The 26,376-nt window shown below is 49.2% G+C and overlaps 13 protein-coding genes across 13 annotated transcripts; 8 read left to right on the top strand and 5 right to left on the bottom strand.

The window, feature by feature from the left end:
• Nucleotides 1-632: 632 nt before the first annotated feature.
• Nucleotides 633-1,579, bottom strand: GGI43DRAFT_365307 (U2-type spliceosomal complex subunit CWC21). The gene is made up of 2 exons (XM_083202453.1): nucleotides 1,077-1,579; nucleotides 633-1,021 (listed from the first exon to the last, which is right to left on the bottom strand). Exons 1-2 carry the CDS (start codon nucleotides 1,301-1,303, stop codon nucleotides 748-750), a joined length of 501 nt encoding a protein of 166 aa, XP_083061401.1. The 5' UTR covers nucleotides 1,304-1,579; the 3' UTR covers nucleotides 633-747.
• GGI43DRAFT_365299 (cell proliferation protein CDC123) lies at nucleotides 1,515-3,106 on the top strand. The gene has a single exon (XM_083202451.1). It carries the CDS (start codon nucleotides 1,728-1,730, stop codon nucleotides 2,943-2,945), a length of 1,218 nt encoding a protein of 405 aa, XP_083061400.1. The 5' UTR covers nucleotides 1,515-1,727; the 3' UTR covers nucleotides 2,946-3,106.
• Nucleotide 3,107: 1 nt separating this feature from the next.
• GGI43DRAFT_365328 (DUF3716 domain-containing protein) lies at nucleotides 3,108-4,764 on the top strand. Its single transcript, XM_083202454.1, has 2 exons — nucleotides 3,108-4,032; nucleotides 4,177-4,764. Exons 1-2 carry the CDS (start codon nucleotides 3,345-3,347, stop codon nucleotides 4,575-4,577), a joined length of 1,089 nt encoding a protein of 362 aa, XP_083061399.1. The 5' UTR covers nucleotides 3,108-3,344; the 3' UTR covers nucleotides 4,578-4,764.
• GGI43DRAFT_403745 (uncharacterized protein) lies at nucleotides 4,713-5,408 on the top strand. The gene has a single exon (XM_083205825.1). It carries the CDS (start codon nucleotides 4,724-4,726, stop codon nucleotides 5,003-5,005), a length of 282 nt encoding a protein of 93 aa, XP_083061398.1. The 5' UTR covers nucleotides 4,713-4,723; the 3' UTR covers nucleotides 5,006-5,408.
• An 839-nt stretch (nucleotides 5,409-6,247) lies between these two features.
• On the bottom strand, nucleotides 6,248-7,951 carry GGI43DRAFT_365233 (guanine nucleotide-binding protein subunit alpha). Its single transcript, XM_083202449.1, has 4 exons — nucleotides 7,702-7,951; nucleotides 7,264-7,606; nucleotides 6,621-7,177; nucleotides 6,248-6,561 (listed from the first exon to the last, which is right to left on the bottom strand). Exons 1-4 carry the CDS (start codon nucleotides 7,817-7,819, stop codon nucleotides 6,518-6,520), a joined length of 1,062 nt encoding a protein of 353 aa, XP_083061397.1. The 5' UTR covers nucleotides 7,820-7,951; the 3' UTR covers nucleotides 6,248-6,517.
• Nucleotides 7,698-8,661, top strand: GGI43DRAFT_365236 (uncharacterized protein). Its single transcript, XM_083202450.1, has one exon. The coding sequence runs from the start codon at nucleotides 7,902-7,904 to the stop codon at nucleotides 8,424-8,426; it is 525 nt and encodes a 174-aa protein (XP_083061396.1). The 5' UTR covers nucleotides 7,698-7,901; the 3' UTR covers nucleotides 8,427-8,661.
• Nucleotides 8,662-11,668: 3,007 nt separating this feature from the next.
• GGI43DRAFT_403740 (uncharacterized protein) lies at nucleotides 11,669-12,279 on the top strand. The gene has a single exon (XM_083205824.1). It carries the CDS (start codon nucleotides 11,948-11,950, stop codon nucleotides 12,233-12,235), a length of 288 nt encoding a protein of 95 aa, XP_083061395.1. The 5' UTR covers nucleotides 11,669-11,947; the 3' UTR covers nucleotides 12,236-12,279.
• A 2,469-nt stretch (nucleotides 12,280-14,748) lies between these two features.
• On the top strand, nucleotides 14,749-16,150 carry GGI43DRAFT_365192 (Smr domain-containing protein). The gene is made up of 3 exons (XM_083202448.1): nucleotides 14,749-14,929; nucleotides 14,983-15,083; nucleotides 15,197-16,150. The coding sequence occupies exons 1-3, from the start codon at nucleotides 14,896-14,898 to the stop codon at nucleotides 15,821-15,823; spliced, it is 762 nt and encodes a 253-aa protein (XP_083061394.1). The 5' UTR covers nucleotides 14,749-14,895; the 3' UTR covers nucleotides 15,824-16,150.
• GGI43DRAFT_403738 (uncharacterized protein) lies at nucleotides 16,095-17,317 on the bottom strand. The gene has a single exon (XM_083205823.1). It carries the CDS (start codon nucleotides 17,040-17,042, stop codon nucleotides 16,251-16,253), a length of 792 nt encoding a protein of 263 aa, XP_083061393.1. The 5' UTR covers nucleotides 17,043-17,317; the 3' UTR covers nucleotides 16,095-16,250.
• Nucleotides 17,318-18,328: 1,011 nt separating this feature from the next.
• Nucleotides 18,329-20,157, top strand: GGI43DRAFT_365172 (chromatin associated protein KTI12). Its single transcript, XM_083202446.1, has 3 exons — nucleotides 18,329-18,710; nucleotides 18,818-20,073; nucleotides 20,135-20,157. Exons 1-2 carry the CDS (start codon nucleotides 18,705-18,707, stop codon nucleotides 19,802-19,804), a joined length of 993 nt encoding a protein of 330 aa, XP_083061392.1. The 5' UTR covers nucleotides 18,329-18,704; the 3' UTR covers nucleotides 19,805-20,073; nucleotides 20,135-20,157.
• GGI43DRAFT_365181 (uncharacterized protein) lies at nucleotides 19,850-20,333 on the bottom strand. Its single transcript, XM_083202447.1, has 2 exons — nucleotides 20,020-20,333; nucleotides 19,850-19,966 (listed from the first exon to the last, which is right to left on the bottom strand). Exons 1-2 carry the CDS (start codon nucleotides 20,204-20,206, stop codon nucleotides 19,896-19,898), a joined length of 258 nt encoding a protein of 85 aa, XP_083061391.1. The 5' UTR covers nucleotides 20,207-20,333; the 3' UTR covers nucleotides 19,850-19,895.
• Nucleotides 20,334-20,864: 531 nt separating this feature from the next.
• On the top strand, nucleotides 20,865-24,241 carry GGI43DRAFT_403731 (AAA family ATPase CDC48). Its single transcript, XM_083205822.1, has 6 exons — nucleotides 20,865-21,186; nucleotides 21,258-21,285; nucleotides 21,343-21,398; nucleotides 21,452-21,701; nucleotides 21,758-23,249; nucleotides 23,315-24,241. The coding sequence occupies exons 1-6, from the start codon at nucleotides 21,143-21,145 to the stop codon at nucleotides 23,902-23,904; spliced, it is 2,460 nt and encodes an 819-aa protein (XP_083061390.1). The 5' UTR covers nucleotides 20,865-21,142; the 3' UTR covers nucleotides 23,905-24,241.
• Nucleotides 24,242-24,271: 30 nt separating this feature from the next.
• Nucleotides 24,272-26,070, bottom strand: GGI43DRAFT_403730 (uncharacterized protein). The gene is made up of 3 exons (XM_083205821.1): nucleotides 25,787-26,070; nucleotides 25,302-25,693; nucleotides 24,272-25,231 (listed from the first exon to the last, which is right to left on the bottom strand). Exons 2-3 carry the CDS (start codon nucleotides 25,427-25,429, stop codon nucleotides 24,880-24,882), a joined length of 480 nt encoding a protein of 159 aa, XP_083061389.1. The 5' UTR covers nucleotides 25,430-25,693; nucleotides 25,787-26,070; the 3' UTR covers nucleotides 24,272-24,879.
• Between the last annotated feature and the right edge of the window lie 306 nt (nucleotides 26,071-26,376).

Below are 26,376 nucleotides of genomic sequence, written 5' to 3'. Positions count from 1 at the left end.
CACTTTTACTAGGCGTATGTCACTACAAGACGAAAAGGCCAACATCGCTCAAGCATATATCGCCGTAAAAGGCTGCTATGTAGACAAGAGCTGCATATATATGTGTGTATATATAGTATTTCACTATTGTAGTTTGAAATAATAACAACATAGGTGTAGCATCTCAGCCAACCCGGGTTCTCTCGCAATGGAATTAATTTCAGAACGTATTACCATCACAAGTTCCGTATTATAGAATATATTGGCCGAAGCCTCTCCTCCACCTTGCGCACTCACTGTCGCAACCCATCGCAACTACTAACATCCCAGAGCTTCCAATACTGTGTTCTAGAAAGTAGAGTTTCCGTAATTTGTAAAATCATATAACGCCGTATTCTCCCATGTCGCTCAAAGAATGATGAAAGAAATTTTGAAGGGCCGTCATCCAAATTGAGCCGTGATGTTGCCCGTAGGCTGCGTCTCTTTCTAATAGTTGAACAATAAATGCGCCCATATAGCTCTGGATTCCATCAGCCATCCATCGACTGCGCTGATAGCATAGAATCTCGATTTCAGGCCCAGATTTTGCTATTTTCGTCAGGCGCTGAATATCCGAAATAATCGTTCTGTACGTATCCGTAACGATCGTCTTTGTTGCCCCAAGGCATTGTCCGGCTCATTTGCTAACACCAGTTGCAGGTAGACTGATGATAATCGGGTAGATCGCTGTCTCAAATCACAAGCCATCAACAGCGCCGCGTTAATAAATCAATCCTTCTCTTCATCTTCTTCCTTCTTTGCTAGGGAATCCTTCAATCTCTCTTCTTGCTTCTTCCAATGCCCTCCTTCTTCATAGTCAGAGCTAATCTTGAGAGCTCTTCTCAGTCGCTCACTCTCCTTGATCTTCGCGTCGGCCATCTCGTGCACCTGGTGCTCCTTGAAAGTCTTTCTCGGCGCATTGGCTTTATTCCTAGAATTCATTTCTGCAAGCAGCTTCTTTCTCAATTCATCGCAGCGGCGGTCGATTTCCTCTTCCTCAACTCTGTCAAGTATGTTAGAACTACAGCCACACTTCTTACGTCAAGAGATCCACCTACTCTTCTTCCTCCAGCTTGTCTCTCAGGTCGAACACTTTGACTTCAATTTCTCTCTTGCGGTCATGTTCAAGGATTCCTTTATCGGGCTGTCTCTGCTTGTGTCGCATGTCCCGATCCTTTGGGTACGGCGCGCCGTAGTCGCGCGGCCTGACTTGGGCAAGATTTCGCTGGACGTAGCCGGAAGTGCCACTTCCTCGCGGGGTCGAAAGGCCGACGTTGTCTGACATGCCGCTATGTACTTCTAAAGCGCTCTTGAAATGGTTGTTGTTATCAAATTTGGCGATGAGGGTAGATCTTCTTCAATATGTGTCGCGTCGAGATAAATTCGATTTGCAGAGGTTAAGCCTAGAGCTGCAAGTAAATGTCATCATTAGCGTCTCTAGCGGCCCAGCAACGACCCGAGACGTGGAGTTAGCACCGGGCGGTGAATCCTTGCCGCTGATAAAGCACGGCAGAACTCGATAACGGAGGGGCAAATTGCCCCTCTAGCACTTTTCTTACCCTGCATTATCGAACATGTGAGTCAACATTTCTCAGTGTAGGACTAAATTCTCATTTTAACGGCCTTGTACATCTTTTGAGACCTCTTTTATCTCTATTCTTTTTCAGAACGATCAGCTTCCAAACTGAAAAACCGAAAAATTCTTCAAAATGCCACACCTAGCTGAGAGTGGTGAGACGACCATTAGTTTCCCTGCTATCAGTAGAGATCATATCCAAAATTGTTCATACGAAGCATGGTTTCCCAAGTACCGGAGCTCATGTTTGAAGTCGCGGATAATACCACTATCTCCAGCATTCGTATCATACCTACATGAAGACGGTATCATTCTAGCGGATGACGATGAAACCAACGAGCCAGAAGAGGAAGAATGGTCAACTCCCGCTGCTACCCATCCGCGAATTACTCCGTATGAGTCCGACGATGAGTCCGACGAAGAGGAGGAGGAAAGACTCCCACCTAATAAACGCTTCCCGGAGATTCACGAGTTGATCAAGCAGAAAATCGCAGAGCTTGGCGGCTCTGTTGCGCCAAAGCTCAACTGGTCATCTCCAAAGGACGCCAAATGGATATCACCACACCAGAACACGCTCAAATGCACATCTCCCAACGACATTTATCTCCTCTTGAAGTCATCTTCCTTTGTTTCGCATGACCTTCTCCATGCTTTTGACGACTGTACCGATACCCCACCAATGAGGCCATTTGCTCCGGTTCTTGTCCTCAGACCTTTCTTCACACCTCATGTCGCCCTCGAATTTCGGTGCTTTGTAAAGCACAGGTCGCTGATTGGAATTACACAACGGGATCTTAATCACTATGAATTTCTAGAGCCGCTTCGGGGACAACTGTGGAAGAAGATTATGAAGTTCTTCCGCCAAAAGCTGAGACTGACATTCCCCGACTCAAGTTTCGTGTTTGACATTTATATACCTGGAAACTCTTTTGCCGAAGATGGTTTGGGAAAAGTGAGACTCATGGATATCAACCCATGGGCCCCCAGCACAGACAGCCTGCTTTTCGCATGGGAGGAGCTTCTTACTATGGAGGTTGAGAATCCGTTGATTGGGTCTGTCTCGGAGGACCAGGCAGCAGAGGGAAGTGGAGACGAGACTACGGCAGATGAGATGGACGACGATGCCGAATACGACCCTGGTCGCCAGCCAGAAATCCGCATCGTCAAGAAGAATGATCCGGAGGCGTACAACTTTAGCTCACCACAGTACTCAGCTCACAAACTCCCCAAAGAAGTAGTCGACGCCAGTCTGGCTGGAGAAGGGGGTCTAAGGGAATTTGCCCAGCGATGGAAGGAGATTACAGAAGGAAGAGCTCAAGGCATCTGGGAGCAACCTAATTCTAGATCATAAACCAGAATACAGTCATACAGTCGTTAATTACATACAGAGCAAAGATAAATGTAGAAGGCAGCTAAGATAGAGGCTATAACGCCCTCTAAAAGTGAATTGAAAGTGACTTGACTCTAATAACTTGAGCACATTTGAGAAGCATTAGAGTGGTGGTATTAGAATAACACAGTGCGAGTGCTATCCAGCCAATAGAAAATGGTATGCTAAAGCACAGTATCACTATAAATCTGCCTAAATTCCCCACGCGTTCGTGTTGTCAGGCTTCTGCAGCTGCGCCCAGCTGTTGCCAATCCCACCCAAGCTCATCACCATCACATCTCACTTACACGCGCACCTGCTGCGAGCTTGAAGAAATCCTGAGCTTCACTGGGCATCAAACATTCGCCAGAATTGCCCGCCATGCCAAGCCGACCGCGCCCGAATAAAGTGACCAAGCCCTCTCCCGGGTCTGGCTCTCGTAGGGCTAGTCGTTCATCTCTATCCGCTGCTGCTCAGGAGCAGCTTAAGCAATACGCAAAAGAGGCTGCCAATGCCAACTCAACCGCCAACCACGACGTAACCGCGCTCGATACGTCTATTGCAGAAGCTGAGCCCATTGAAGAAACTCAGATTGAAGGCATTGATAAGTTCACCGCCGTCAACCTGCTCGCCAATGGGGGCTCAATGACGTCTATCCGCACTTCTCTCAGCGCTTCCATTCGCCCAGGTGACGAGTTCCAGCTCGACCACCAGATGCCTGATCACTCGTCACCAGAAGATCCAGCTGCTCGCACTGCGGCTGACCTTGCTTACGCTGCCTACGGAGACCTGGTCAAAATTGACAGCGCGCTCTGCAAGAAGCTCGCTGCTGAAACTGCGCTGCGTGAACCAACTCAACGCCGCGTCGACCAGAAGCTCAATATTGAGCGTCGCAGCAACGTCGAAGCCTTGCTCGCCCACATGACTGGCCAGACTGCCCCTAAGCCTTGTAAGAACTGCCACAAGGGCCACGGTCCCTGGACTCAGTGCGTTGTATACGACGGCCAGATGTGTGGAAGTTGCACCAATTGCTGGTTCAATGCAAGCGGTTCAAGATGCACGTTTCATGGTGAGTTGTGATTTTTTTCTCCAATGTTGCCCACTTTAGCCACGGGCACTTGATTTCGTCTCGTCCTTAGCTGGATTTCAGTGACTGGGGCGGCTTTGACCTTTTCAATCAGACGGAGGTTTCATAGCTAACCATCTCATGCAGAGAACAACCATCAGCAACCGCAAACTTTGTTCGCAGCAACCGTTGCCTCAGGAGCAAATCTTCTATTCTCACAACCTACCATCACACAGCCATCATCCTCCAATGTCAATCTTTCGACAGATGTCAATCACTGGGGCCTGTCCGAGTCAACTAAGCAGTTGATCACCCAGACAATCACTGATGTGAGCACTTTTTCCCGGCGAGATCGTTTCCTCGCGAGAATCGAGGCCGCTGCTAAGGAGCTCGGCATGAGAATCGCGGAATACGAGGAGTATCTCCGGACTCCAGAGGGTATTGCTGAGCAGAATGCTGCCCTGGACAGAGATCGAGCGCAGAACAGGGACACTCAGGCTACTGAGGCTTCCATGGCTGATGCCCCTACGGACGATGTTCTCAATTGAATTTTTCTCTTATTTTCGCTGTCTACCTTTTTTGCTACGTCTTACTTCTATGCTTTAAGCAGAGGACGGCGTTCAAGGTAAAGGAAGTTATACCATCAAAATTGGCGAAAGGCATTGCATCAGCCTCATCTCGGCCAACATATGGAATGGGTGTGTGTGTATGTGCTCAAAATTGTACACTTCTTTTCCAAGTACTAATTATCTTGGCTATAGATGATTCTAGGGGCTCCTTTTCTGCCGCCTTTGGCCTGACGTTGGGCTGCTTCCATGTACCAAAGGAAAAATTGCAGCTACATACCGAGCTTGTGTATATTTTGAGGATTCTATTCCATTCGATCAGCATAAGACGCATTCTGGATGACGCCATTTCGACATGCCATATAGGAAGAGCTATTGGGGAAAGCTTACGCTCCTACAGTTGCTTATAATCTCCGTCTCTTGTTTTATACATGCATTTTGGCAAGTCAACACACTATTGTTATTTTTTCTTTTCTTCTATTTTTTTCACATCTACTATATACTGGACATTTGGGCACATGTTCGCCCTGGTTGGCAAGTTGATATAACGAATTGGCGATGATTTTACGCATATGAGGAAATTTGATATTTGAGGATTTGACATGGCCTATTGAAAGGATATATACTCAGTTTTATAATTTGCCAGCTTAGGAAAAGCTATATAGCACATATAATACCCTTTTAGTTCTTGTATTGGTCACACTTGTATACTTTTATTAAAATTCCTCCAAGAGTTTGTACTTGGCCCGTGTATAATGTGGTTTGACATTCACGCGCATTATTACATCTATGCCCATAGAGTTTACACTCCACGTTACCATAGATACAAACATCAACATCACAAGCAAAGTACGTTTACAAGAACAAAAAATGGCACCATAGAATTAAAGAATAATCATGACTGTATTACATAAAACTAATAGAATTTTACAACCACCTTCCATGCAAAAATATTCTTCTCGCCATGTCGAAAAAAATAAAGGCAGAAAGAAGAGAATAGAGAAAATCATAGTACCCGCTTCCACACTCTTCTCTCTAACAACTAAAAACAAAAGCTGTAGTAGTTCTTTACGCATAATCTCGGATCCAAAAACAAGTAAGGGGGGGAAAGCTAAGAAAACAAGAAAAGGTAGAGAGCGGAAACAAAATGTTCACAGGCGAACACAACATTAATTATAGGAGCAAGAGTTAAACAGAGATAAGAGAGGGTAAAAATGAATATGCAAATACACAGGCAAAAACTGGAATATGATGGATGACAATACACATTGGATTTTTCTTTATAACGACAAAGACAAAGGCGCAGAGAGAGACAGAGAAAGGTAGAAAAAAATGTGGTTTCATAATTAAACAAAGTAAATGGCCGCCGCCCATTCGCACCATCGTGTCAGATGTAAAATAAAAAAAAAAAATTGAAAAAACAAGGTAATAAGTATCCCCCTTTCTTCCCAAAGAGCTGCCGCGCCCGCTTTTTCCTCTTCCTTAGACGGCTCACAACTCCTCCACGCCCAAATCTTTCACGCTTCGTTTAACCCCTGCCGCGTTCCTCTTTCTTTTGATGAGTTGAAAAGAAACAAGAGAGGATGAGTTTTATTTTTGGTAATACACAAGCATCTCTCGACAATCCTTGCGATGGGGGGCTCTCACAAAGTGCTGTAAAATGCCGAAATAGTTCGCCATAAGAGTCAACTTTAGAAAAAAGAAAAGTACCATTATCTAGGACGGTGAAAGATTGCCAAGGAGAAGCCCGCAAGAAAAGAAAAGAGAAATTCCTTGAGCTGGCTTTCATCTCGCAAGGAGTACAATCAAAGATCATGAGCCGTATCTCCGTGGCCCATCTGGTGGCGGTCGTAATCGAGTTTGAGGGTATTCGTGCGTCTTAAAACAAAAATAGAAAAAAGAATAGAGAAAAGACAAGTCGTCTAGATGAGACCGCATAAACGAAGGTTCTCCTGAATAATGATATCTAGCACAGAAAGTTAGTTATATTGAATACATAAAGCAGGGAGAAAAATATTCGCATACCATTGACTGCCGCCATGACAAAGCGGATCTGGGTGGTATCTGTGGCGCAAGTGAAGTGAGTGTAAATTTGCTTGGTCTCGTGCTGGTTCAGGCTGACGAATCGGTTCAGGATGTAGTCGCAAGCCGCCGCATAGTCATCACCACCCTCGTAGTCGGGGAAGTAGTTCTTCATCGGGCTGACCGGCAGCTTCTCCTTGAATCTGTCGATCTTGTTGAGGAAGAGAATGATGGAGGTCTTGATGAACCATCTGGAGTTGCAAATTGAGTCAAAGAGGGTCAGAGCCTCCTGCATACGGTTGACAGTCTCATCCTCAAACAGCAGCTGATCGTACTCGGAAATGGCGACCAGGAACAAAATTGTTGTGACGTTCTCGAAGCAGTGAATCCACTTCTTTCGCTCAGATCGCTGACCACCGACATCGAACATTCGGTAGGTCAGATCGCCGATGATGAATGTTGTCTCGGTGATACCAGTGGTCTTGACACGTGATCGGAGAACGTCCTGGTCGTTGGGCATATAGTCGGGAGCGGCAATTCGCGCGATATTATCGAAGTAACTGGTAGTAGAGGTTAGCATGCGAGTGAAATTTTGGCGGTGCCCAGTTCAGGAGAGGGCGAAAGAGAGGCAGATGAGGGGACTAACTATCTTGCTGAGTCGTTCAGCTGATATTCGCGAGATCGCTTGAAACACTCCTGCACGCCGTGATCCTTCCACAGAGCCTCGATAGCACCACCGACTTCCGGGGGCAGGACGTCGCCTTCGATCTGAGCGGGTTGGATGAAAATGGTCTGGACATGGTACTCCATACGCTGGTCCTCAAGGGGCAGCTCAAGAGACTCCATAGCCTCGAGAATGACGCGCATCGACTGAACGGTGTTGCTGAAGATGATTTCCTTGAACGACTCGCGCTCGTCGCGAGAGTAGCCACCCTCGTGGATCAGCTTCATCTGCTTGAGAATAGTAGACTTTCCAGATTCACCAGCACCTATTGGTAATCCAAGGTTAGTCGGACTGCAAATTCGGCGGCCAATAGCCAGGTGAAAATCTCTGCATCGAATGCAGCCAGATGGCGGTACGTACCCAGAAGCAACATCTTGATCTCATTGCGCTGCATCATCTTGTCTCGCTTGAGCTGATTCTCAATCTCTTCGTTTCGGGCCTTGCCCTCCTTGTCCTCTGTAGACATTCCGCAACCCATCTTGGCGGTTATGAGGGCTGCTCTGATTAAATCTTAAAAGAAAATTGTAATGAAGGAAGGCGTAAATGAGTGATTCGCGTATATGCTGCGTGTCGGAAGTCGCCAATGTTGCAGAACGGTAGGTACTGTAGACAAGCAGGTTCTGTTAGCCAGGGGGTTCGCCGAAGAAGACGCTTTGCCGCCAGCGGCTCGTACGAGCAATCGCGACGAGGTGCACGCGATGCAACCAGTGGAAGCGACAAGGACTCGAAGAAGAGAGCTCGCGTCGTGGTCGCTCACGAAATCGCTGATAGTCGAAGAGAACACAAAAGCGCACGTTGCGGTTGAGGAAGCCCTATTCCACAGAACAAGAGGAGAAAAAAAAGGACAACTGGATGAAAAGGCTCTCCAAGGCGGAATAAAAGCAAATAAAAAAGCAAAGAGCAGTGGGAAAAGGGAGGCGGTAGAGCTTACTATAGAATACGGCCTGCTAGGCGAGGATGAATGCCAATGGCGGGCAATTCAAGATGGACACAAACAAATAATCGCAAACAAGAGAAGAGAAGATGACCAAGGAAAGAGTTGGTGCGCAGGTTTGAAGACGCAGAATTGGGCGTCGTGGAAATGAGATCCGCGACGGAAATGGAGATTTGGGGGGGGGGCGAGAGGAGCAAAAGCGGCTGGGGAGGATTGCGAGAGAGTCTTGCTGGGACTAACAGCTGGGTCTGGCCGAGAAGGAGGTACTATTGCCGTGCAAGTAGGGGGCTATACCTGCAAGTACTTGTACTAGTGCTGGCGCCAGCGCGAGAAAAGGGAGCGCGGGAGTACTTGTGCTGCACCGTACCTGAAGGCGCCCTGGAGACTGTGGAGATGGCCAGGGGGCCAGAGCTCCAGCTCCAGCGGTGGAGCCGCCGCTGCAGCAGGGAGCGCGCTGCGAGGAGCCGTCACGTTATGGCGGCCAAAGTGCGCGCAGCAAGGCCAATGTCCGCCCGAACCGGTGGGTAATACAGTGCATAGACGCGCGCGGTGGCGCTGAAACGAGGTCATTTCGCACTATGAGTCTCCTTTTGCGCGAGTACTCCGTGCGTACTGTGTGCGACACTCGCCAAGCTCCATCTGCTGGGCTCCGTACCTGTACCCGGGCTCACCTCACCCATCCTGCTGTAATTATAGCAAAGCAGAGCTTGTGGGTGGCTTGGCCGGGATGTAAAAAAGGTACATGAGGTTGTTTTTAATTGCACATCCCACCCAGGTTACACGGGCAGTGGCGCGTACTGTGCAGGTACCGAGTATCAGCAGGCGTACGAGCATGACGGTAATTTCATTTCCATCCATTTTCAAATCGGCAGACGCAGACGCAGCCAGAGCAGGCAGCGCTGCCGCAGGGCCTCATATCGGCGTGGGCGACAGTCCTTTTTTTCTTTTTCCTTCTTTTGCTGATTTGGGGGTCGGTTAGCCAATCCCACGCAGGACGCAGGCAAGGCGCTGCGCTGCTACTGTACACAGACCAGGCGAGGCACAAAGGAAAAGAGGCTTCGGATGGATGCTTATCGTGGCCAATTGGTCGCTTGCCTCCTACACCTTCGTTTACTTCGTCTGCCGTTCGACAAATCCTCCGGGGGCCTCAAAATGGACCAGACGCTGGTACGAGGGCGCGGTACCTGTACTTGGCATGCTCAGCGATTGTGGTGCTAGCTGCACTTATGCACGCACTACTCTGCGGTAACCCGTACTTTAATATCCTGCTCCCACTTCTCAGGCCTCCTCGCCCTGGTGAAGCGGCCAATCATCATGCCACATGGACTCTGGGATGCTCAATTTGGCACGAACGGGGGTTAGAGTATTAGCCGGCTCAATTGCGCCCCCTGGTCTGGGCCAGTCAGAGCGCCGGGAAGCAGTCAAGCAAGCCTGGAGTCGCTAACCATTCGCGGTGGAGCAAATGTCCTAGAGCAGTAGGCAGCGGACATGGGGATCCCCTGCACGACGCCTAGCCTGGTCGGGGCTAATATCTTGACGCTGCAGCAGGTAATTGAACCATCGTGATGTTCAATTTTAATATCGACGATGCTGACCTGCTCGCATGTTTGCTTTGCCCATGTGCGGTGACTGACCATGCTTGGCCAGGAGGCTAATAGCTTACCTCCACATATGATGAATTACTACGCGTATTCACACGGATTTGCTGTACGTGTGTTATACCTACATCTTCATCAGCATAAGCAGGTACTGACTTGCTATCCCGTACTAAATCTTCCCTTAGCAGCGGCAGCAAGCAATCTCAGAAGCGAGGCCTGCGAGGCACATGCTCCTCACCTGCCTACTAGCACGTCTGGCTCCAAAACAGTAGACCGCGCTTCGCTGCTCGCCATCGCTGATGATCGCCACAATTTGCGTCTTCCTGGCAATTACTGCTGCAAGAGCGGATCCCCTCCAGAGCTAGGGGTGTCTCGACCAGGGACCACAATATTGCCTGCTCCGTTTCTCAGTGCTCTAGTCGCGTAGCTCGAGGCTTCTCGAACAAATGAAAGACTGCCCTTGAGTTACTCCGTCCCATTACCAGAACAACGGTCTCGGTACGCTTGGACTTGGAGCTCCGTACGATTTCAATAAGTCGGATGGGGAACGGAGCACGCCGTCCGCCTTGCCATTTCAGGAAATAACATGTTCTGCTGCTGTATCGGCAGTGTTTGCTGCTGCTATTGTAGCAGAGTTGAGGGCAGTCAGCCACAGAAGGATATTCATGTGTGCCTATATACGCGCCAGATTTGCAGATTTATTAGTGCATCTTCTGACTCGAGGCGCAACAATCGACTCGACAGATGCCAATCGTACCGTAACACAGATATACACAAACAGACATACGCAATACACAATACGGCGGCGCATTAGTCTGTCTGTATGTGAACGTAACGAGCCGAGCTGCAGCTGCAGCAGCGCAGTAAAAATTAAAAGAGGCACGCGCCACCGTTTTCACGAGCAGTCGTATTTACACCTAGGCGGTTCAATTGTACCTGCACAGTATGCAGTATGTTGCACCTCAGCAGTGCTACGAGCACTAAAACACAATGCTGCCATCTGAAGCAAAATCGTCGTTGTCGCCTTCACCAGTAGAATAAGGGGCCACACGCTTGTCACGCGAAGAAAAAAAAAGATGCGGAAGAGATCACTGCCAAATCAAGGTACCTGCAAGGCCCAGGGGTCAGGTTCGGACGAAATATGCTTGGTTTGGCGCTACGTACCAGCTTTCTCACACATTATGCCCCGCTACTCCGTAATGCTAGCAGGCTTGTGGCAATCTGGGGCCAACTGGTATCATTTCTTAGTACGGCGTACGGGACAGCTACCAGTCAGGAACAAGTAAAAAAGTGCCTGATCAAGCTTGTACTTCGTACGACCACAGCGGACTTTTGCGTCCCCATGTCCAGTTCTCGCCTCGTCTCGTCTCGTATCCCGCGCAATCAGCTAACAAGACATCAGCACTTGATCGTAGCATTCCGCGGCCAGTGCTAATGCTTGAACTGCATCTGCTACTGCGGTAACACAGACTTGATACTTTGTCCTGCGCGCTGCTGCCAAGGTTACAGTGCCTCTCAGTGCTGTCCTGAGCGCTCAACTGCGCCGAATCGCTAGCAGCCTCTTTTGGCCTGCTCCACAGACAAGACAGATTGACTGACTTGACCTTCATTAACTGCCCCAGTTTATACTGCGGTCTAGCAGCACATACTCCATACTTTGTACCTTTTAACCAGTGTCGCGGGCTGAGATGCGGCACGGAGCGTTGATAAGCTCTTACACGCAGTAGAGTGGCCGTGAGCTATCATCTGATCACTTACATGGCCGCTCTGACAGCTGCCATCGCAAACAAGACCTGCACGATTACCTACATACATGTGAACAAATGGCGCTAATATCCAGGACTCGACGATTGCTTATACCTGCATCCTCATACAGTAGTACATGCATCTGTTCGGAGATTGTCACAACCGGTCATCGTAACCCGAAACATGCGCCCGCAGCCTCATGCATCGAGGCTGGTCACCGTTCTTGCTCCGCTTGGCGCTGCAGAGAAGCCGATTGAATGGCCAACTACTGTACTGCTGCGGTCATAACGGTATAGGATTTCTCTGTTGGTAGCACAGCATCCGGCCCATGTCTGAGCCAACAGGCACATGGCGCGTCGCGATCAGCCTGGCTCTTTCGCTCGCCCTGTGTGGATCTTGTACATATCAAGAAGCGGATGAGACAGTGATCATCCAAATCCAAGGCAGGGCTTCTCCTCCCCCTCCAACGGCTTCATCCCCTGAACCGGGGGCGGGCGGCTGCAAGAGATGGCAGGGCAGTTCAAGGATTGCCAGAGCCGTAGATGTTTGTTACTACGGGGCGCAAACAACTTGCGTTGCTGCCTTGTATGGAGAATCCTGCCAGTATCAAAGCTGACGCATGTCTCTGATTCAACTTTGTAATACCTAGTATCGTTCCTGTCCATGACGATAACAATTCAGATAAAAAGATGCGGCTAGGAGCCTCATAAAATGTCCTAGTTCGTCAGTAGTGCCCTCACATCTAACTATTTGCAGGTCGTAAACCCGAAAAGAGTATTTGTTGCACCATGATTAAAGACTCTGATCATCTGTTTCTTCTGAGTCGTTATAGATGCGGTAGTAGCCTATTACATCCCCGAGATGGCGATGTGATCATCGTGATCATCGCTGAATATCACAAGAGCATGACTCTTTCTTTGTACCGTATACAAGATTTCCACACTTCTATTACATACAAGTTCATTATCTTTTGTTTCTACTGTTGTTTCGTAGTATCCATGGAAACTGTGCAAAAAGCCCTGCAGCTTACGTAAATACATATAGACGATATCGTTCAAAACCTCCTGCCCTATTTTCCTAAAATAGTGGGCAAACTTATGATGGCATGAGATTATAATTTCTTTACCAGGTCAACGAAGAATTAGAACTGCCGGGCAGGGAAAAGAAAAAAGGAACAGGCAAGGTTGTCACCAGGCAAACCATGACGAAAGTTGTTTGCGGCGGCTTCTCAAAATTGCCCTGTCGCATGGCGTCCGCGATCTCCAGGGCATTCGCCTAGGATGCTTGTCTCATTCCCTTGTCAACCTCCGAAACTCGTACTCCGTAATAGGGCTGGGAACTTATGGTAGATCCCTTCCTAATCTTTTTTTTTCATACTCGTCCGATATGGGTGATTTTTTTTTACGACGCGTGTCTAAATACTCTACCGCGGCACGTCTTTAGGCGGAGATGGAAGCCAAGTAAGCGAGCGTATAAGGCAACTAGACCCTGGCGTGCCTACATGTATGGAATCAACGTCATAGTACGGGTTGTAGTAAATGACAAAACAATCAAACGCTTCTCAGACATTGCGTATAAGCCTAGAATAATTAACCTCTACACCGCTTGTTTGCTTCCCTATACCGAAACGCTCATCTCGCCTTCTTCAGCTCATCTCGAACCCTCCGGCGCATCTGCAGAGTTACATCCACGTGGATAGCTGGTCGATGCGCCCATCTGATTCGGTTTCAAGATATTAATAGTTCTGAAATGAGACTGCACCGTGCATGTATGGACTTCTCCGAACAAGCATGGAAGAGACAGAACCGACCGCAGCGTGCAGCCCCTTTAGAACCTTAGGTAGGGTAGATGTGAGGTTGTCAAAGTAACGGAACGGCAGATGTGTTTGATTACGACGGGCTTCTCCAGGAATCGCCAAAATAGCTGCTGTTACTCCGTACTACAGTGCTACTACTACTAATAACAATACTAATTTTTCTTTAATTTCATCGCCCTGCGCCAAGCCCGTACTTGTAATTCTCCATTATCACCGCTGCGGGCCCTGGCCGGTTGCTAGCTAGCATGAGATGGGCGTCGCTGGTGCATTCACCAGATTGCTAGCCAAGCAGGGATTAACACATGGCTTCGAGGCGGCGAATCCCATTGTAGGCTGGTTCGATGGAACTATCGTATTAGGGACGAATATTTAGACGCAATCTCTATCTGGAGACCACTCAATTTCTGTTTAGGGGACAAGAGCTTCTGGGGATTTTAGCCGAATGCTGGACGGAGATATTAGGGTACACACGTGGGGAGCATGCAAGGCGATGGCTGCAAGCGCGTCGATGGAAGGGCAGAATACGACAAGGTAATTCTAATGTGATGAGACAGACATGCTGTAGCATTGAGAGACTTGTTACTGCATCTAACACGTGCAAATGTAGCAGCAATCTCCACACAGGGATCTATCGGCTGCTGCTGGACATTTCATGGCATAGTAACTAGGTGCGTGTAAACAGCAAAGCTCAACAAACCATTGACTTATCAAAGTTACTAAATAACATGAAATAACAGGATGGTTCTCTCATATACAGAATTATGGGTAATTTTGGAATAAAATTGGCTGAAGAAGGTTGAAATAACCTGAAGCTGGAAGCTGAAAGGGAGCTGAAAGGGAGATACAAATGGCCCTCATTTGGCTAACATTCAGATCGCGTATGAACTTTACACACATAGGTGATGATTCTAAGTGCTTCATGTGTTGCTCTCCAACTGATGCAAAAGCATTTTCACAATAATTTATAGATCTAACATAATTCAATTGGGCGTATATTTGTGTTTGCAGCTAGGTTTTGCAGCTGCACAATCCTAGTAAGCCCAAGATAGCAAATATATACATGTAACTTAAGCACGTCACCAATATTATGACGACGTGGTCAAATAACCTTCATATGTTTGGTCTTGTTGAAAAAATATCTAGCTTGACCAATCGTACTTGTAAAAATAAACGCAGTAAGCTTATAGAATGCTGCGCTGTCAGTGGAGGCGCCGATCTGTAATGCGCCAGATCCCTCAGATATGGTTGGCCCGGGTTCAAGCCGACTCGCCGGCGCCAACAAAGCCAGGCACCGCCAATTCAATTGGCCTCCCAAAATCTCCAAGCGCCAAGCTTCCAACCACCGAGTTTTGCTCTTGACCACGGCGCTTTTCGTCTGCGCTGTGTCGCTCGTGTCCTGAATCTCTGAATCGAGTGTATTCGAACCTCCAAAGGATCTGCTTCTCTACACAAATAGCAAAATGTCGATTCCTATGACGCAATTGGGCAGTCGTGGTAAGTTTGCTGGTGGCCCAGCCCGATTCTCGCAGTGGCTGACCAGAGGATAGCCTTCCACCACGAGGAGAACCCCGAAGTAGAGCGCGAGTATGACCATCTTCGCGACATGGCCCGCGCCGAAGCCCAGAAGCGTGGCGATTGCTACGAACGTGTACGTTGAACCATCGACCGTGCGGCCCTTCCTCTCTACCCAGCAACACATCAAACGCTGGTTGCGAAAGAGATCGACTGTAAACTGACGTGCTTTTTTGGGGGGCCTTTTAGTCGAAGCGCGCGTACGAGGATGGCGACGGTGCCAGAGCAAAGGAATTGTCCAACCAGGGCAAGGCTCACGATGCCAAGATGAAGGAATACAACCACCAGGCGTCCGACTACATCTTCCGTGAGAACAACGCCCCTGGCCGTGTCGACGCCGATAGCATCGACCTGCACGGCCAATTCGTCGAAGAGGCGGAGCGCATTCTCGAACAGCGCATCCGCGCAGACCAGGCTCGTGGCCAGGCGCACTTGCACGCTATTGTCGGCAAGGGCAACCACTCGGCCAACCACGTCCAGAAGCTCAAGCCCAAGGTGGAGGAACTATGTCGCGAGCTGGGACTCAAGTATAGCACAGAGGATAATGCTGGAAGGATATACATCAATCTCCAGGGCGGAGACCCTATCCCGCCGCAGCATGGCGGATATGGCGGTGGTCAGGACCAGGGATACCAGCCACATCACGAACAGCAGCAGCATGGTGGCCAGCACCGACCTCCACACCAACAGCAGCACCAACAGCAACAGCAACATCACCAGCAGCAGCAGCAGCAGCAGCAGGAGGACGAGTTCGACGATGGTCTCCTTCCCCTTCTCCTGCGCAAGTTGGAAAAGGCTTGCTGTACGGTTATGTAAAGTGGATCTTGGGGATGATAACAATACTAATGCGACGATGCTGCTAAATTTTAATGTACAAGTAGCATTTAAGGCTTCTTTTTCTGCTTCAAGGAAGTTTTTCCTTTTTGGATATGCACATATACCACATAGAGTTTCGGTTATATCTGGACGACTATGATAAATTTTGGATAACGGAGCCAATGAGAATTAAAGAGAATAAAGAACTAATATATTCTAAAAAACAATGATTCTTTTGTGAAAAGAATGAAAACGGTCTAAACTCTGTATAGGTATCGCTATGTTTCGACATAAATCTCAAGAGAGTATTTATTACTTTAATAATCCCAATCCCGTTCTGCGCTGACCCTATTGTAACCTTTGTTCGTCCTTAGTAACCCATACTGAAAACATCCCCCCCATTGAAGGCCCCTCGAAAGCAGTTATCCTACTTACTGCTAAAAGCTTGTCCCTCTTCTTCGTTTCGAGGAACTGGCTGCGGGTTTGCCTTGTCCAAGCTGAATCCAAGAACTTCAGAGAACAGCGTGACGATCATCTCCATAAGAGAGGACAGGCCCAGGTAGAGCCAAGGAGTGGAAGTAATGCCGCCAAAGATGAGGATAGCGGAGTAGGTGAGGCGAACCAGGATGAATGGGAAGCAAACAGCCACGGTGAAGATGATGCGGTGCTCGCCCACACCGACGTATTTCTGGTTAATGATGGCAAGGAAGATGGCAAGGGTCAGGAGGGCTGCGATTGCGATCAAGATACCCTCGGCGGCGTGGCTGATGGTGGAATAGTCGACCTTTGGCTTGCCATCGGTGATGGTGAAGTTGGACTCAGTACCGCCGACAATGAGGAGGATGATGGCAAGCAACATGAGAAGCTCAACAAACTTCTGGTACTGAGGCCTGATGATGACGCTGCCCTTTCGTTGTTGGATGGACTCGAAGACGCGATTCAGAAGACCAATAGCAAGCATGATAAGAGGAGCAAGACCAATGCCGTTGAGCGTCATCCAGCCAATGTAAAGACTAATGTTGTCGGGAGATGAAATGGTTGCCAGTCGAAAGGAGGCACCAATGATTCGAGCGAGAGAGAGGAGGACAAGGGCTCGAAAGCCGGCGTTCCTTGTGAAGCCATGCTTGAGGCAGAGGAAGATGCCTCCTCCTAGTGCGAATATGTAGAATGTGAGTTCGGCGATGGCAATGTCGTCGTATGTTTGAAGAGGGCGGCCCATTGTGGTGTTGAGAGGGTGCTTGCGCACGTGTAAGTCGGAGTCAAAAACCGAAGTGGAGAGGAATGTGAGTTGAGGTAGCGAAAGGTTGTAGGCAAAACAAGCTTAATAGATAAGAATAAATATTGCAATCTTCTTCTTTTCTAAGGTAGAGGAAAGATGTCGCTTGAGTCTATTGGGAGTTGAGTAAAGTGATAATGGTCCAAGTGTTATTCTCAGCAACGAAGTGAAGCGCGCTCAAGTTATATAAATTTTTCATTGGAACTATTTAGCCTTCCCCATACGCATAAAACGTAACGATTTCGTTAGGCTGACAGCACTCAACCACATCCTTCGCCAGCCCCCCTCCACTCAAAACTTTTAATGAGTCGTCGTCGTCGTCAACGCCTCGAAAGGAGCAGCAATAGGTTTGGGGGATTCGTAAGTTCCAGGAACCGCCAACGCCCATTGGTTGACTCGAAACGTTTACCTGATATGGAATAGCGCCATCTCCATTACCCCTGGTGGCTTTTGATCCTTATCGCGCCTTATCAGCTTGCCGCGATCCACTTAATCGGCAGTCGGGACTAGCTAGCACGGGCACCGGCTTTTGTTGCTCGAATGGATGGACGTTTTCAGAGCTAGAGCGCTGTAAACGGCTGCGGCTGGCGCGTTGGGGCGGTGCACTGGGGAGCTTGCCATGCGCCAGAGTGGCAGCGAACCCTCGAATGGCTTGCTCGAAATAGGAAGTCATTTTCAGAGGCGGCTGCCTCAGCCGCGTATATTTTCCTATTTGGCTGTTTTCTCGACTCTCTTTGGCTCGTTGATGCTGGGCGGCGTACCCGAGAATACGCGGAAATCGTTTCCATTTGCCAGGACGAAATGCTTGTTTACGAAGCCTCGTGGTCTTGGGGCATCCCTAGGAGAGCGCTAGTGAGGCTATCTTGAACCTGTGCCTCCTCAGCTTGCATTCAATGAGACCAGCTGAGGTGGCTTTGCAAGGATATGCCCGGCATATGATAGTAGAGCAAAACTGAATCTAGCATTATCCTATAACCGAGATTCAACTACTAGATATCCCCGCAGTTAAAAAGATTTTGCGGTCAAAGCGAACCATGAACGACTTACCAGCGATTCGGCTAAGGAGGTTATCATATTGTCCGACATCAAAGAATATATTATCATAAAACACTAACATATACCATATACGCCTCCATTTCTCTTCCCCGTACCACCATCTATACGCTATCTAGATTTTTTCCCCCCTTTCGCCTATTTTGCTGATCATCATTTCTTGCGATCTATTATAACAAATCTTGGACACAAATTCCGTTCGTGATCTCGCTTATTTTGTACCTTCGACCACCTTCGTCAAGGACAGAGTCAGAGCAACATAATCCTAATCATTGTGAAATATATTCTTTTACCCTCAATATACACTAAGCGGATTTTTAGTATGGATGGGCCATTTTCCTAAGGGCAGCGCAAAGTATGTACCGAATGGGATGGCGTCTGTCATCGGCAAAGATTTCGCAGTGACGTCGCTCGGCGCCTCTCATTCGCACCGCCAAAAATTGCACTAAGCTAGAGCACTTGTACCGCCACACAAAATCCTTTCCACCCACATGCTTGCGACAGCATCAAGAAGAATACCAAGGATAGATTGTCCTTGAATTCGGCAACAAGATGCCGGTACGTACGTTACTCGCTGCGTAGTTTTGCGCGCGCATCACCACGCCACCATATGTTGCAAGAGAGGGGTTCCCATTTTAACATGGTCGTCATGGTTTTCTCTATAGCTCATCATTCTCACGGGCCTGCCAACGTCGGGCAAATCGACGCGGGCGAAGCAACTACATGACTATCTTACCGCCCGCACAGCCGGAACGAAGTACCGGTTGCATTTGATATCAGATGACTCGCTTTCGATATCACGAACAGTATACGATCTCTCTACCGTGCCAGTGCACGCAAGATCAGCAAATGCGAGCGAAAAGAATGCCAGAGCAGCCATCTATGGGGCTGTAAAACGAGTTCTGAGCGACAAAGACATTGTTATTTTGGATGGCCTGAACTACATTAAGGGCTGGCGGTACCAGCTGCACTGTGAGGCGAAAGCCGTCCGAACTCCGAGCTGCATATTGCAGATTGGATGCTCTAAGGAGCGCGCACAACAGGTCAACGAAGACAGGCTAAAACGAGATCAAGCTGCTATCGAACAGGAGGGAAGCGATGCACCAAGTGATGCACCAAGCGACACTACAGAGGCGTATGAGCCAGCAAACTGGGAGAATCTTGTCTTCCGCCACGAAGAGCCTAATCCCATGACTCGCTGGGATAGCCCTCTGTTTACAGTCATTTGGGAAGATGATGAGGAACAACTGAAGAGAACATTCGACTCTCTCTGGGAGGCGATTGCTGGAGACGGCCGCAAAATTATCAAGCCAAACCAGGCTACAGAGCCACGCGGGCGCGATGCGAGTGGCGATTACTTATACGTACTCGATCGTGAAACACAAGACATTGTGAAGCGAGTTTTGGATCAGCAAGGCGACGATGGTGGCGGAGAGGTGAAAGTGCCCCTTGGTACTGGTGGCAAGAAAGATCTCGTTATTGAGCTGCCAGCGGCGAGAAAGGTTGGCTTGCCAGAGCTGCAGAGACATCGGAGGGCGTTTATGGGACTGAATAGAGGGGGTATTGGGCTGGAGAAGGTGACGAACATGGCTGCCGAAGCGCTGCGGGAGTCGTTTGTCAACTATCTCAACAATACATTTGAGAATGAATAGGAAGTTTAAAGAAGCCTCAAACGATTACCGACCCCTACGCGCTCCAAATAAGCTCGGCAAATCCATGTCTATGCGTATCTAGAGTTTAACTTTACTCCAAACCACCCACAACAGAGGTCGGATCCAACGTGTTGCGTTTTAGGGTAGGCGATATCGGGTATGCTACAAGCGACATATAAGCGACTGGGGGATCCGGAATTTGTATTCTATGATACCTTGGTATTGGCTAATACGCAAATGCGATCGCGTACACTGGGTGGATGCTTGGTGTAAGTATTTGAGCGCAATACTTTTGAGGGGTGACATGGATTTCGTGGCTAAAAAGAGAAGTTTGGAATACAGGGCGAGCAACGAAGTTATATCGCCCGCAGCAATGAAAATAATAAGTAGCAAAAGCAGCATTGAATAGACTGGCGTTTTGACGTTGATAAATGTTCTACAATCTCTGAGAAAAGAGAAGGCAGAAATCACCAAGGATAATAGCTATATGAGAGTAACGTATGTCTGCTGCTTGCATACCTGCCTGTACAGTACTGCTGCAGAGATGCACAGGTGAATGGAGCTGTCAAGGGTTAGTTTACTAAGTGGAACTACTGTACCCTAGTGGTATGACTTCATCGAGAATACGCTGGTGAGGTGAAGCCATCAAGGTATTGAATGGCTTTGTCCTATGCTTGCCACGATGCGGCAATACCAGAAAAAAATAAATGCAAATTCACTATAGCCAATTCTTTTTACCACTGCTTTAGATTGTATCAAGGGGCAAATAGCTGCCTGCTGTGGCAACACGTAGAAGTGTCCTGAACGTGCTCTGCTTAATAAACCATTTCGCCAGGCTACAGCTGGTTATCGTACGCGCTATCAGGAGCTGGCTGCAGCAGAGTGCCGGTTGCGCGTCCCCAGTTGCCTGGCGGCTTTTCAGTGGAAGGCGGCAGAAGATTCCACTCTGTTGGGCGAGCTGCAGCCTCGCAGTGACAAACGACCGCCGTAGCGCAGCGCAGCGCCCGAGCATCATTGATATTCCGCTCCGCTCAGGGCAGCGCGCGCTGTCATTGGCCCGTGCCCCTCTGCCGGGTGCCTTTAGGCCGTCAGGTGTGTGCCAGATCTCTGAGGAACACTCCGGACACCTCTAGCTTTCGCCGCTGGACTTTCTCTCCTCCATATCATCCTCCCCGAATCCAAATTCGAGATCGAATCCTTTTCCTCCTTCTCCCATAGACCACTGTTGAGGAGGAAGCACTTTCGCATTTTGTTTTCTTCTCGACTTCCACGAACCCCGGCTCTGTTTCCGTCATAATCCCCCCCACATCGCCGTGAACTCAGTCGTCATTAGACACCATGGCTTCTCAGCCTGAAGAGCACAAGAAGAAGGTCAACTTGACGTATGTGATCCCATCTGGAGGCCATCCTGGCATGATTATCGAGAAGCTAGAAGCATCTAACCATCTCACAGCGACCCCTCCGGTGCGGAGATCAAGCACGTTCGTTCAGCCCACCATGCTTAGATATCCAGGGCGGGGAAGCTAACTTTATGACAGGAAGATGACACCGCCACTGCCATTCTCAAGAAGAAGAAGAAGCCCAACCAGCTGATGTAGGCATTCACTCCCGGATACAGAAAACCAACTATATTCTAACAGAAACCAGGGTTACCGATGCCGTCAATGATGACAACAGCATTATCGCCCTGTCCGAGGCTACCATGGACGCCCTCCAGCTCTTCCGCGGTGACACCGTCCTTGTACGAGGCAAGAAGAGAAAGGAGACGGTCCTGATCGTCCTCGCCGACGACGATCTGGATGAGGGAAGCGCTAGAATCAACCGTGTTGTCCGCCACAACCTCAGAGTCAAGCATGGTGACGTGATTACCATCTCCCCTTGTCCCGATATCAAATATGTGAGTCTCCTTGATACTGTCGAATTGGTACTGTAGTATATCTAACCATAGAATAGGCCAAGCGAATCGCTGTGCTGCCTATTGCCGACACCGTCGAGGGCCTTACTGGCTCACTATTCGACGTTTTCCTCGCCCCATACTTCCGCGAAGCCTACAGACCAGTTAAGCAAGGAGACTTGTTTATCGTACGTGGTGGTATGAGGCAAGTTGAATTCAAGGTTGTCGAGGTGGATCCTCCGGAATACGGTATCGTCGCTCAGGATACCGTCATTCACTGTGAGGGCGAGCCTATCCAGCGAGAGGAGGAAGAGAACAACCTGAACGAGGTCGGCTATGACGACATTGGTGGATGCCGCAAGCAGATGGCTCAGATCCGAGAAATGGTTGAGCTTCCTCTCCGACACCCTCAGCTTTTCAAGTCAATTGGTATCAAGCCGCCCCGTGGTGTCTTGCTTTACGGTCCTCCCGGTACCGGTAAGACGCTCATGGCTCGTGCTGTTGCCAACGAGACTGGCGCTTTCTTCTTCCTCATCAATGGTCCTGAGATCATGTCCAAAATGGCCGGAGAGTCTGAGTCCAATCTGAGAAAAGCCTTTGAGGAAGCCGAGAAGAACTCACCCGCCATCATCTTCATCGATGAAATCGATTCCATCGCTCCCAAGCGTGAGAAGACCAACGGTGAAGTTGAGCGTCGTGTCGTCTCCCAGCTCCTTACCCTCATGGACGGTATGAAGGCTCGTTCCAACGTTGTCGTCATGGCCGCCACCAACCGACCCAACTCCATTGACCCGGCTCTGCGACGATTCGGTCGTTTCGACCGTGAGGTGGACATTGGTATCCCCGACCCAACTGGCCGTCTGGAGATTCTCCAGATCCACACCAAGAACATGAAGCTGGGCGATGATGTCGACCTGGAGCAAATTGCTGCCGAGACCCACGGTTACGTCGGTTCTGATGTTGCTGCTCTCTGCTCCGAGGCCGCCATGCAGCAGATTCGTGAGAAGATGGACCTTATCGATCTCGATGAGGACACCATCGACGCTGAAGTCTTGGATTCTCTAGGCGTCACTATGGAGAACTTCCGATTCGCTCTCGGCGTGTCCAACCCCTCTGCTCTTCGCGAGGTTGCCGTCGTCGAAGTCCCCAACGTCCGCTGGGAAGATATTGGTGGTCTCGAGGAGGTCAAGCAGGATCTCCGAGAGAGTGTCCAGTACCCCGTCGACCACCCCGAGAAGTTCCTCAAGTTTGGTCTCTCCCCGTCCAGAGGTGTTCTGTTCTATGGACCTCCTGGTACTGGTAAGACGATGTTGGCCAAGGCCGTCGCCAACGAGTGCGCTGCCAACTTCATCTCCGTCAAGGGACCCGAACTTCTCAGCATGTGGTTCGGTGAATCTGAAAGCAACATCAGAGATATTTTCGACAAGGCCCGAGCGGCCGCTCCTTGCGTTGTTTTCCTCGACGAGTTGGATTCCATTGCCAAGGCTCGTGGTGGCTCTGTCGGTGATGCTGGCGGTGCTTCCGACCGTGTTGTTAACCAGCTTCTGACTGGTAAGTTTCCCGCAACCTACAAAACCTAGATAATGTATGATCATTTGCGCTAACAACTTTAACAGAGATGGACGGTATGACCTCAAAGAAGAACGTTTTCGTCATTGGTGCTACCAACAGACCTGAGCAGCTTGACCCTGCTCTTTGCCGTCCTGGCCGTCTGGATTCGCTCATCTATGTGCCCCTTCCTGATGAGCCTGGCCGTCTTGGTATCCTCAAGGCTCAGCTGCGCAAGACCCCTGTCGCTGGTGATATCGATCTTGGCTACATCGCTGCCAAGACACACGGCTTCTCTGGTGCCGATCTGGGATTCATCACCCAGCGTGCCGTCAAGATTGCCATCAAGGAGTCCATCTCACTTGACATTGAGCGCACCAAGGCCCGCGAGGCTGCTGGAGACAACATGGATGTCGATGAAGATGCCGAGGACCCTGTTCCCGAGCTGACTAGGGCTCACTTCGAGGAGGCCATGCAGATGGCTCGTCGTTCCGTCAGCGATGTGGAGATCCGAAGATACGAGGCCTTCGCACAGCAGATGAAGAATGCTGGTCCTGGTGCCTACTTCAAGTTCCCTGACGGAGCTGAGGCTGGTGCCACCGGTGACGCTGGCAACTCTTTCGGTGATGCAGGCAACGATGATGATCTTTACGACTAAAGTACGATGGCAGAAGGCAAAGGAAGAAATAATTCCCCGAATCCCCTTGTAATTTAAGAAAACAATAAAAGGCCTCCTTCCTACATCTGCATCTATCAGCACAAGTTGGTCGGGTAGAAGCCCAACACGGTATCATATGATATACTATTTCGGCTCAGGAAGGTAGTAGAGGATGGCCGGAGTTAGGCCAATTCAGAACATGGCGCTCGGCCACTAAGACATTCTCAGGACATTTTGATATGTAACAGATTAAGGGATGGGAACACTGGGATCTGAAAACACCAGAATAAGTTACGTTAGCTTGATAGAAGAGTGCAATTGATTCCATTTAAACAAATTTTAATGCCCGCTGTGGAGTGAATAATATACTTTAGTGTTCCCATAATTCAATCATCGATAAACCGACAGAACTATAGGAAATCTTCGGAGATGAACTATTCAGTCTGCTGACCAAGAAAGCAAATTTTTTGTAATGCTAATATGACTGATAAAAATTTATATAAAGCTGCGGTGGTCTGTATGGTATTTCCACCCCGTAGGCGTCTCGAGACACTTCATATGCGCCCCCATAGCTCAAATTCATATAATGCACCATACGCTCCCAAAAAGCCACATACAATCTCCTTGCCGCTCGTCCCAAAAGGGGAGCAGAAGAAGTACAAAGAAAAGAAGCTATATCCCCAATAATCCATCTCGCATCCCCCCTTATCTATACCACAAAAATAATCGACCAAAACAAACAGCAAAGAGCAGAGGAAGAACCAAAAGAAAAGAAAGAGAAGCGATTAAATTTTACTCCGACGGCGTGCGACTTGTCTTAAAAAGCCCCAGGCGCGGTGTCTTCGCAGTTGTAGCAATTGTTGGAGATGAGCCAAGTGTCTTTGGCGGAGAGGAGTGACGAGAAAGAGATAGAGGAGGAAGAGGAGGAGAAGGAGAAAGAGAAAGAGGAAGAAAAGGAGGAGAGGGGGAAGATTTCTAGCCGCTGCCCTTTTCCTCGATTTCGCACACAGAGTCGAGGCATTCTCTTGTGATCCTCAGGGCCTCTTCTATTACGGACGTGGGGATGGCGAGGGGGAGTTTGTCGGGGGCTGTTGTGCCGTTGGCTTTCTTGGTGTCGCCGTTGCCGTTAGTTGTGGCGGCTGATTTGCCGTTTGCGCTGGATGTTGAGGAGGGCTGGCCTTCGCGGACGTCCTCGAGGACGCGGCTGAGGAGAGCTGGGTATGTGGTGATTTCGCCAGAGCGGAGGAGGGCCAGGGCGTGATTCTGGATGGTGGTGGGCCAGTTGGAGGAGTTGGAGTTGAGCGCGTGGAGGAGGGCTTCTTGGATTCTAGACAGGTAGGTTAGCGGCTGTTGTCGGGATGGAGTCTCCTGCGTGTGGAGGAGTGACGGCAACTGACTTTGTAATATGCCCGTCCTTTAGCAGGATTGTGTTTATCTGCGATCGCAAGTCGGGATCTAATGTCGCGGGGGTATAGTTTGCCGCCGATGATGGCACTTTGACTGGTGTAGACGGCCTCTGCGACATGATGATTGTGTGAATGTGATGCGCAGTGGTTTGTAAGCGAGGCAGCGACCGATGGCGCGCGCTTTTGATATTAGAGCGAGCAAGAGGTCGTAGGTGGGAATATAGAGGGTATATCGGTCGGGATTCCGAGAGTCGAAGTCGGAGAATTAGATGGAGGGGTAGATGGAGGCAAGGTCCCGGAGCGTGTGATGGATGTGATGATGGTAATGGATGGTGTTGAACCGAGGGACAGCCACCTTTTGACTTGTCTTTTCGTCAGGCAAGCTAGAGCCATTGGGTTAGCAAAGCTGGATTAATAATACAAGATGGGTAAGAGGAAGAGTCTTGAGACTTGAAGACGGCGATGCGATGGCTTACCTGCTTCAAACTCGGCGAGGCAAAGATGCGACTCTCCCACTTTGCAGTCACCAACACCACTCCCAGCGCGCGCGCAATCAAACGGAGATTCGAACTTGTCGGGCCGCAGCATATAATTTGCCCAGGGCAAAAGCAGAACTTGTAAAGAAAAAAAAAAAGCGGAAGTAATTGATTTGTAAATAAAGAAGTGAATTAAGCTTGTTTTCTTTTATTCCCGTAAAGCTTTTGAGGAAGAATGTTGCAAAAACAGTCAAACGAGGCTGAGGCGGCTGCGTTTAATTAGCAAAAAGTGTACATTGATGCTGCACGCGGAGGAGGCTTGTGAAAGGGTCGCTCTCCCGAATTGGCGCTGCTGACTACTGTGGTAGAGCGCATTGTGTGTGGCTAGTTGTGGCTGGTGACTGCCGGGCCCGCAAGGCTGAGGTGGGGCGAGATGAGAGTTGCCGATGCCGCTGGGTCTCTGTTCATCCATATTCAGATTTATGAGGTTTGGAAGGAGTTTTTTTTTTCTTTCAGTTTTGTTCTCGAATGAAAAGTATAATAAGTATACCATTGTTTCCAGTATAGCACTTTTGGATGAGATTTTTCAG

Source organism: Trichoderma evansii (assembly GCF_050947405.1).
Source record: "Trichoderma evansii strain SZMC 28006 chromosome Unknown GGI43scaffold_8, whole genome shotgun sequence".
In the NCBI taxonomy this organism is placed as follows: Eukaryota; Fungi; Ascomycota; class Sordariomycetes; order Hypocreales; family Hypocreaceae; genus Trichoderma; species Trichoderma evansii.
Note: the sequence above shows the minus strand (reverse complement) of the source record. Positions and strands in the feature narration are given on the sequence as shown.

Bases quoted from the DNA above. Each gene is read 5' to 3' on its own strand.
- GGI43DRAFT_365307 (XM_083202453.1), bottom strand. From the start codon at position 1,303: ATGTCAGACAACGTCGGCCTTTCGACCCCGCGAGGAAGTGGCACTTCC. The intron at 1,022-1,076 runs GTAGGTGGATCT...CATACTTGACAG, and splicing joins GACAAGCTGGAGGAAGAAGA to AGTTGAGGAAGAGGAAATCG.
- GGI43DRAFT_365299 (XM_083202451.1), top strand. From the start codon at position 1,728: ATGCCACACCTAGCTGAGAGTGGTGAGACGACCATTAGTTTCCCTGCT.
- GGI43DRAFT_365328 (XM_083202454.1), top strand. From the start codon at position 3,345: ATGCCAAGCCGACCGCGCCCGAATAAAGTGACCAAGCCCTCTCCCGGG. The intron at 4,033-4,176 runs GTGAGTTGTGAT...CATCTCATGCAG, and splicing joins TTCAAGATGCACGTTTCATG to AGAACAACCATCAGCAACCG.
- GGI43DRAFT_403745 (XM_083205825.1), top strand. From the start codon at position 4,724: ATGGGTGTGTGTGTATGTGCTCAAAATTGTACACTTCTTTTCCAAGTA.
- GGI43DRAFT_365233 (XM_083202449.1), bottom strand. From the start codon at position 7,819: ATGGGTTGCGGAATGTCTACAGAGGACAAGGAGGGCAAGGCCCGAAAC. The intron at 7,607-7,701 runs GTACGTACCGCC...GATTACCAATAG, and splicing joins GATCAAGATGTTGCTTCTGG to GTGCTGGTGAATCTGGAAAG. The intron at 7,178-7,263 runs GTTAGTCCCCTC...CTCTACTACCAG, and splicing joins CTGAACGACTCAGCAAGATA to TTACTTCGATAATATCGCGC.
- GGI43DRAFT_365236 (XM_083202450.1), top strand. From the start codon at position 7,902: ATGCTGCGTGTCGGAAGTCGCCAATGTTGCAGAACGGTAGGTACTGTA.
- GGI43DRAFT_403740 (XM_083205824.1), top strand. From the start codon at position 11,948: ATGTCTGAGCCAACAGGCACATGGCGCGTCGCGATCAGCCTGGCTCTT.
- GGI43DRAFT_365192 (XM_083202448.1), top strand. From the start codon at position 14,896: ATGTCGATTCCTATGACGCAATTGGGCAGTCGTG. The intron at 14,930-14,982 runs GTAAGTTTGCTG...ACCAGAGGATAG, and splicing joins GACGCAATTGGGCAGTCGTG to CCTTCCACCACGAGGAGAAC. The intron at 15,084-15,196 runs GTACGTTGAACC...GGGGCCTTTTAG, and splicing joins GTGGCGATTGCTACGAACGT to TCGAAGCGCGCGTACGAGGA.
- GGI43DRAFT_403738 (XM_083205823.1), bottom strand. From the start codon at position 17,042: ATGGGCCGCCCTCTTCAAACATACGACGACATTGCCATCGCCGAACTC.
- GGI43DRAFT_365181 (XM_083202447.1), bottom strand. From the start codon at position 20,206: ATGCTGCTTTTGCTACTTATTATTTTCATTGCTGCGGGCGATATAACT. The intron at 19,967-20,019 runs GTATCATAGAAT...TGTCGCTTGTAG, and splicing joins GCGTATTAGCCAATACCAAG to CATACCCGATATCGCCTACC.
- GGI43DRAFT_403731 (XM_083205822.1), top strand. From the start codon at position 21,143: ATGGCTTCTCAGCCTGAAGAGCACAAGAAGAAGGTCAACTTGAC. The intron at 21,399-21,451 runs GTAGGCATTCAC...AACAGAAACCAG, and splicing joins AAGAAGCCCAACCAGCTGAT to GGTTACCGATGCCGTCAATG. The intron at 23,250-23,314 runs GTAAGTTTCCCG...CAACTTTAACAG, and splicing joins TGTTAACCAGCTTCTGACTG to AGATGGACGGTATGACCTCA.
- GGI43DRAFT_403730 (XM_083205821.1), bottom strand. From the start codon at position 25,429: ATGTCGCAGAGGCCGTCTACACCAGTCAAAGTGCCATCATCGGCGGCA. The intron at 25,232-25,301 runs GTCAGTTGCCGT...CTACCTGTCTAG, and splicing joins AAGGACGGGCATATTACAAA to AATCCAAGAAGCCCTCCTCC.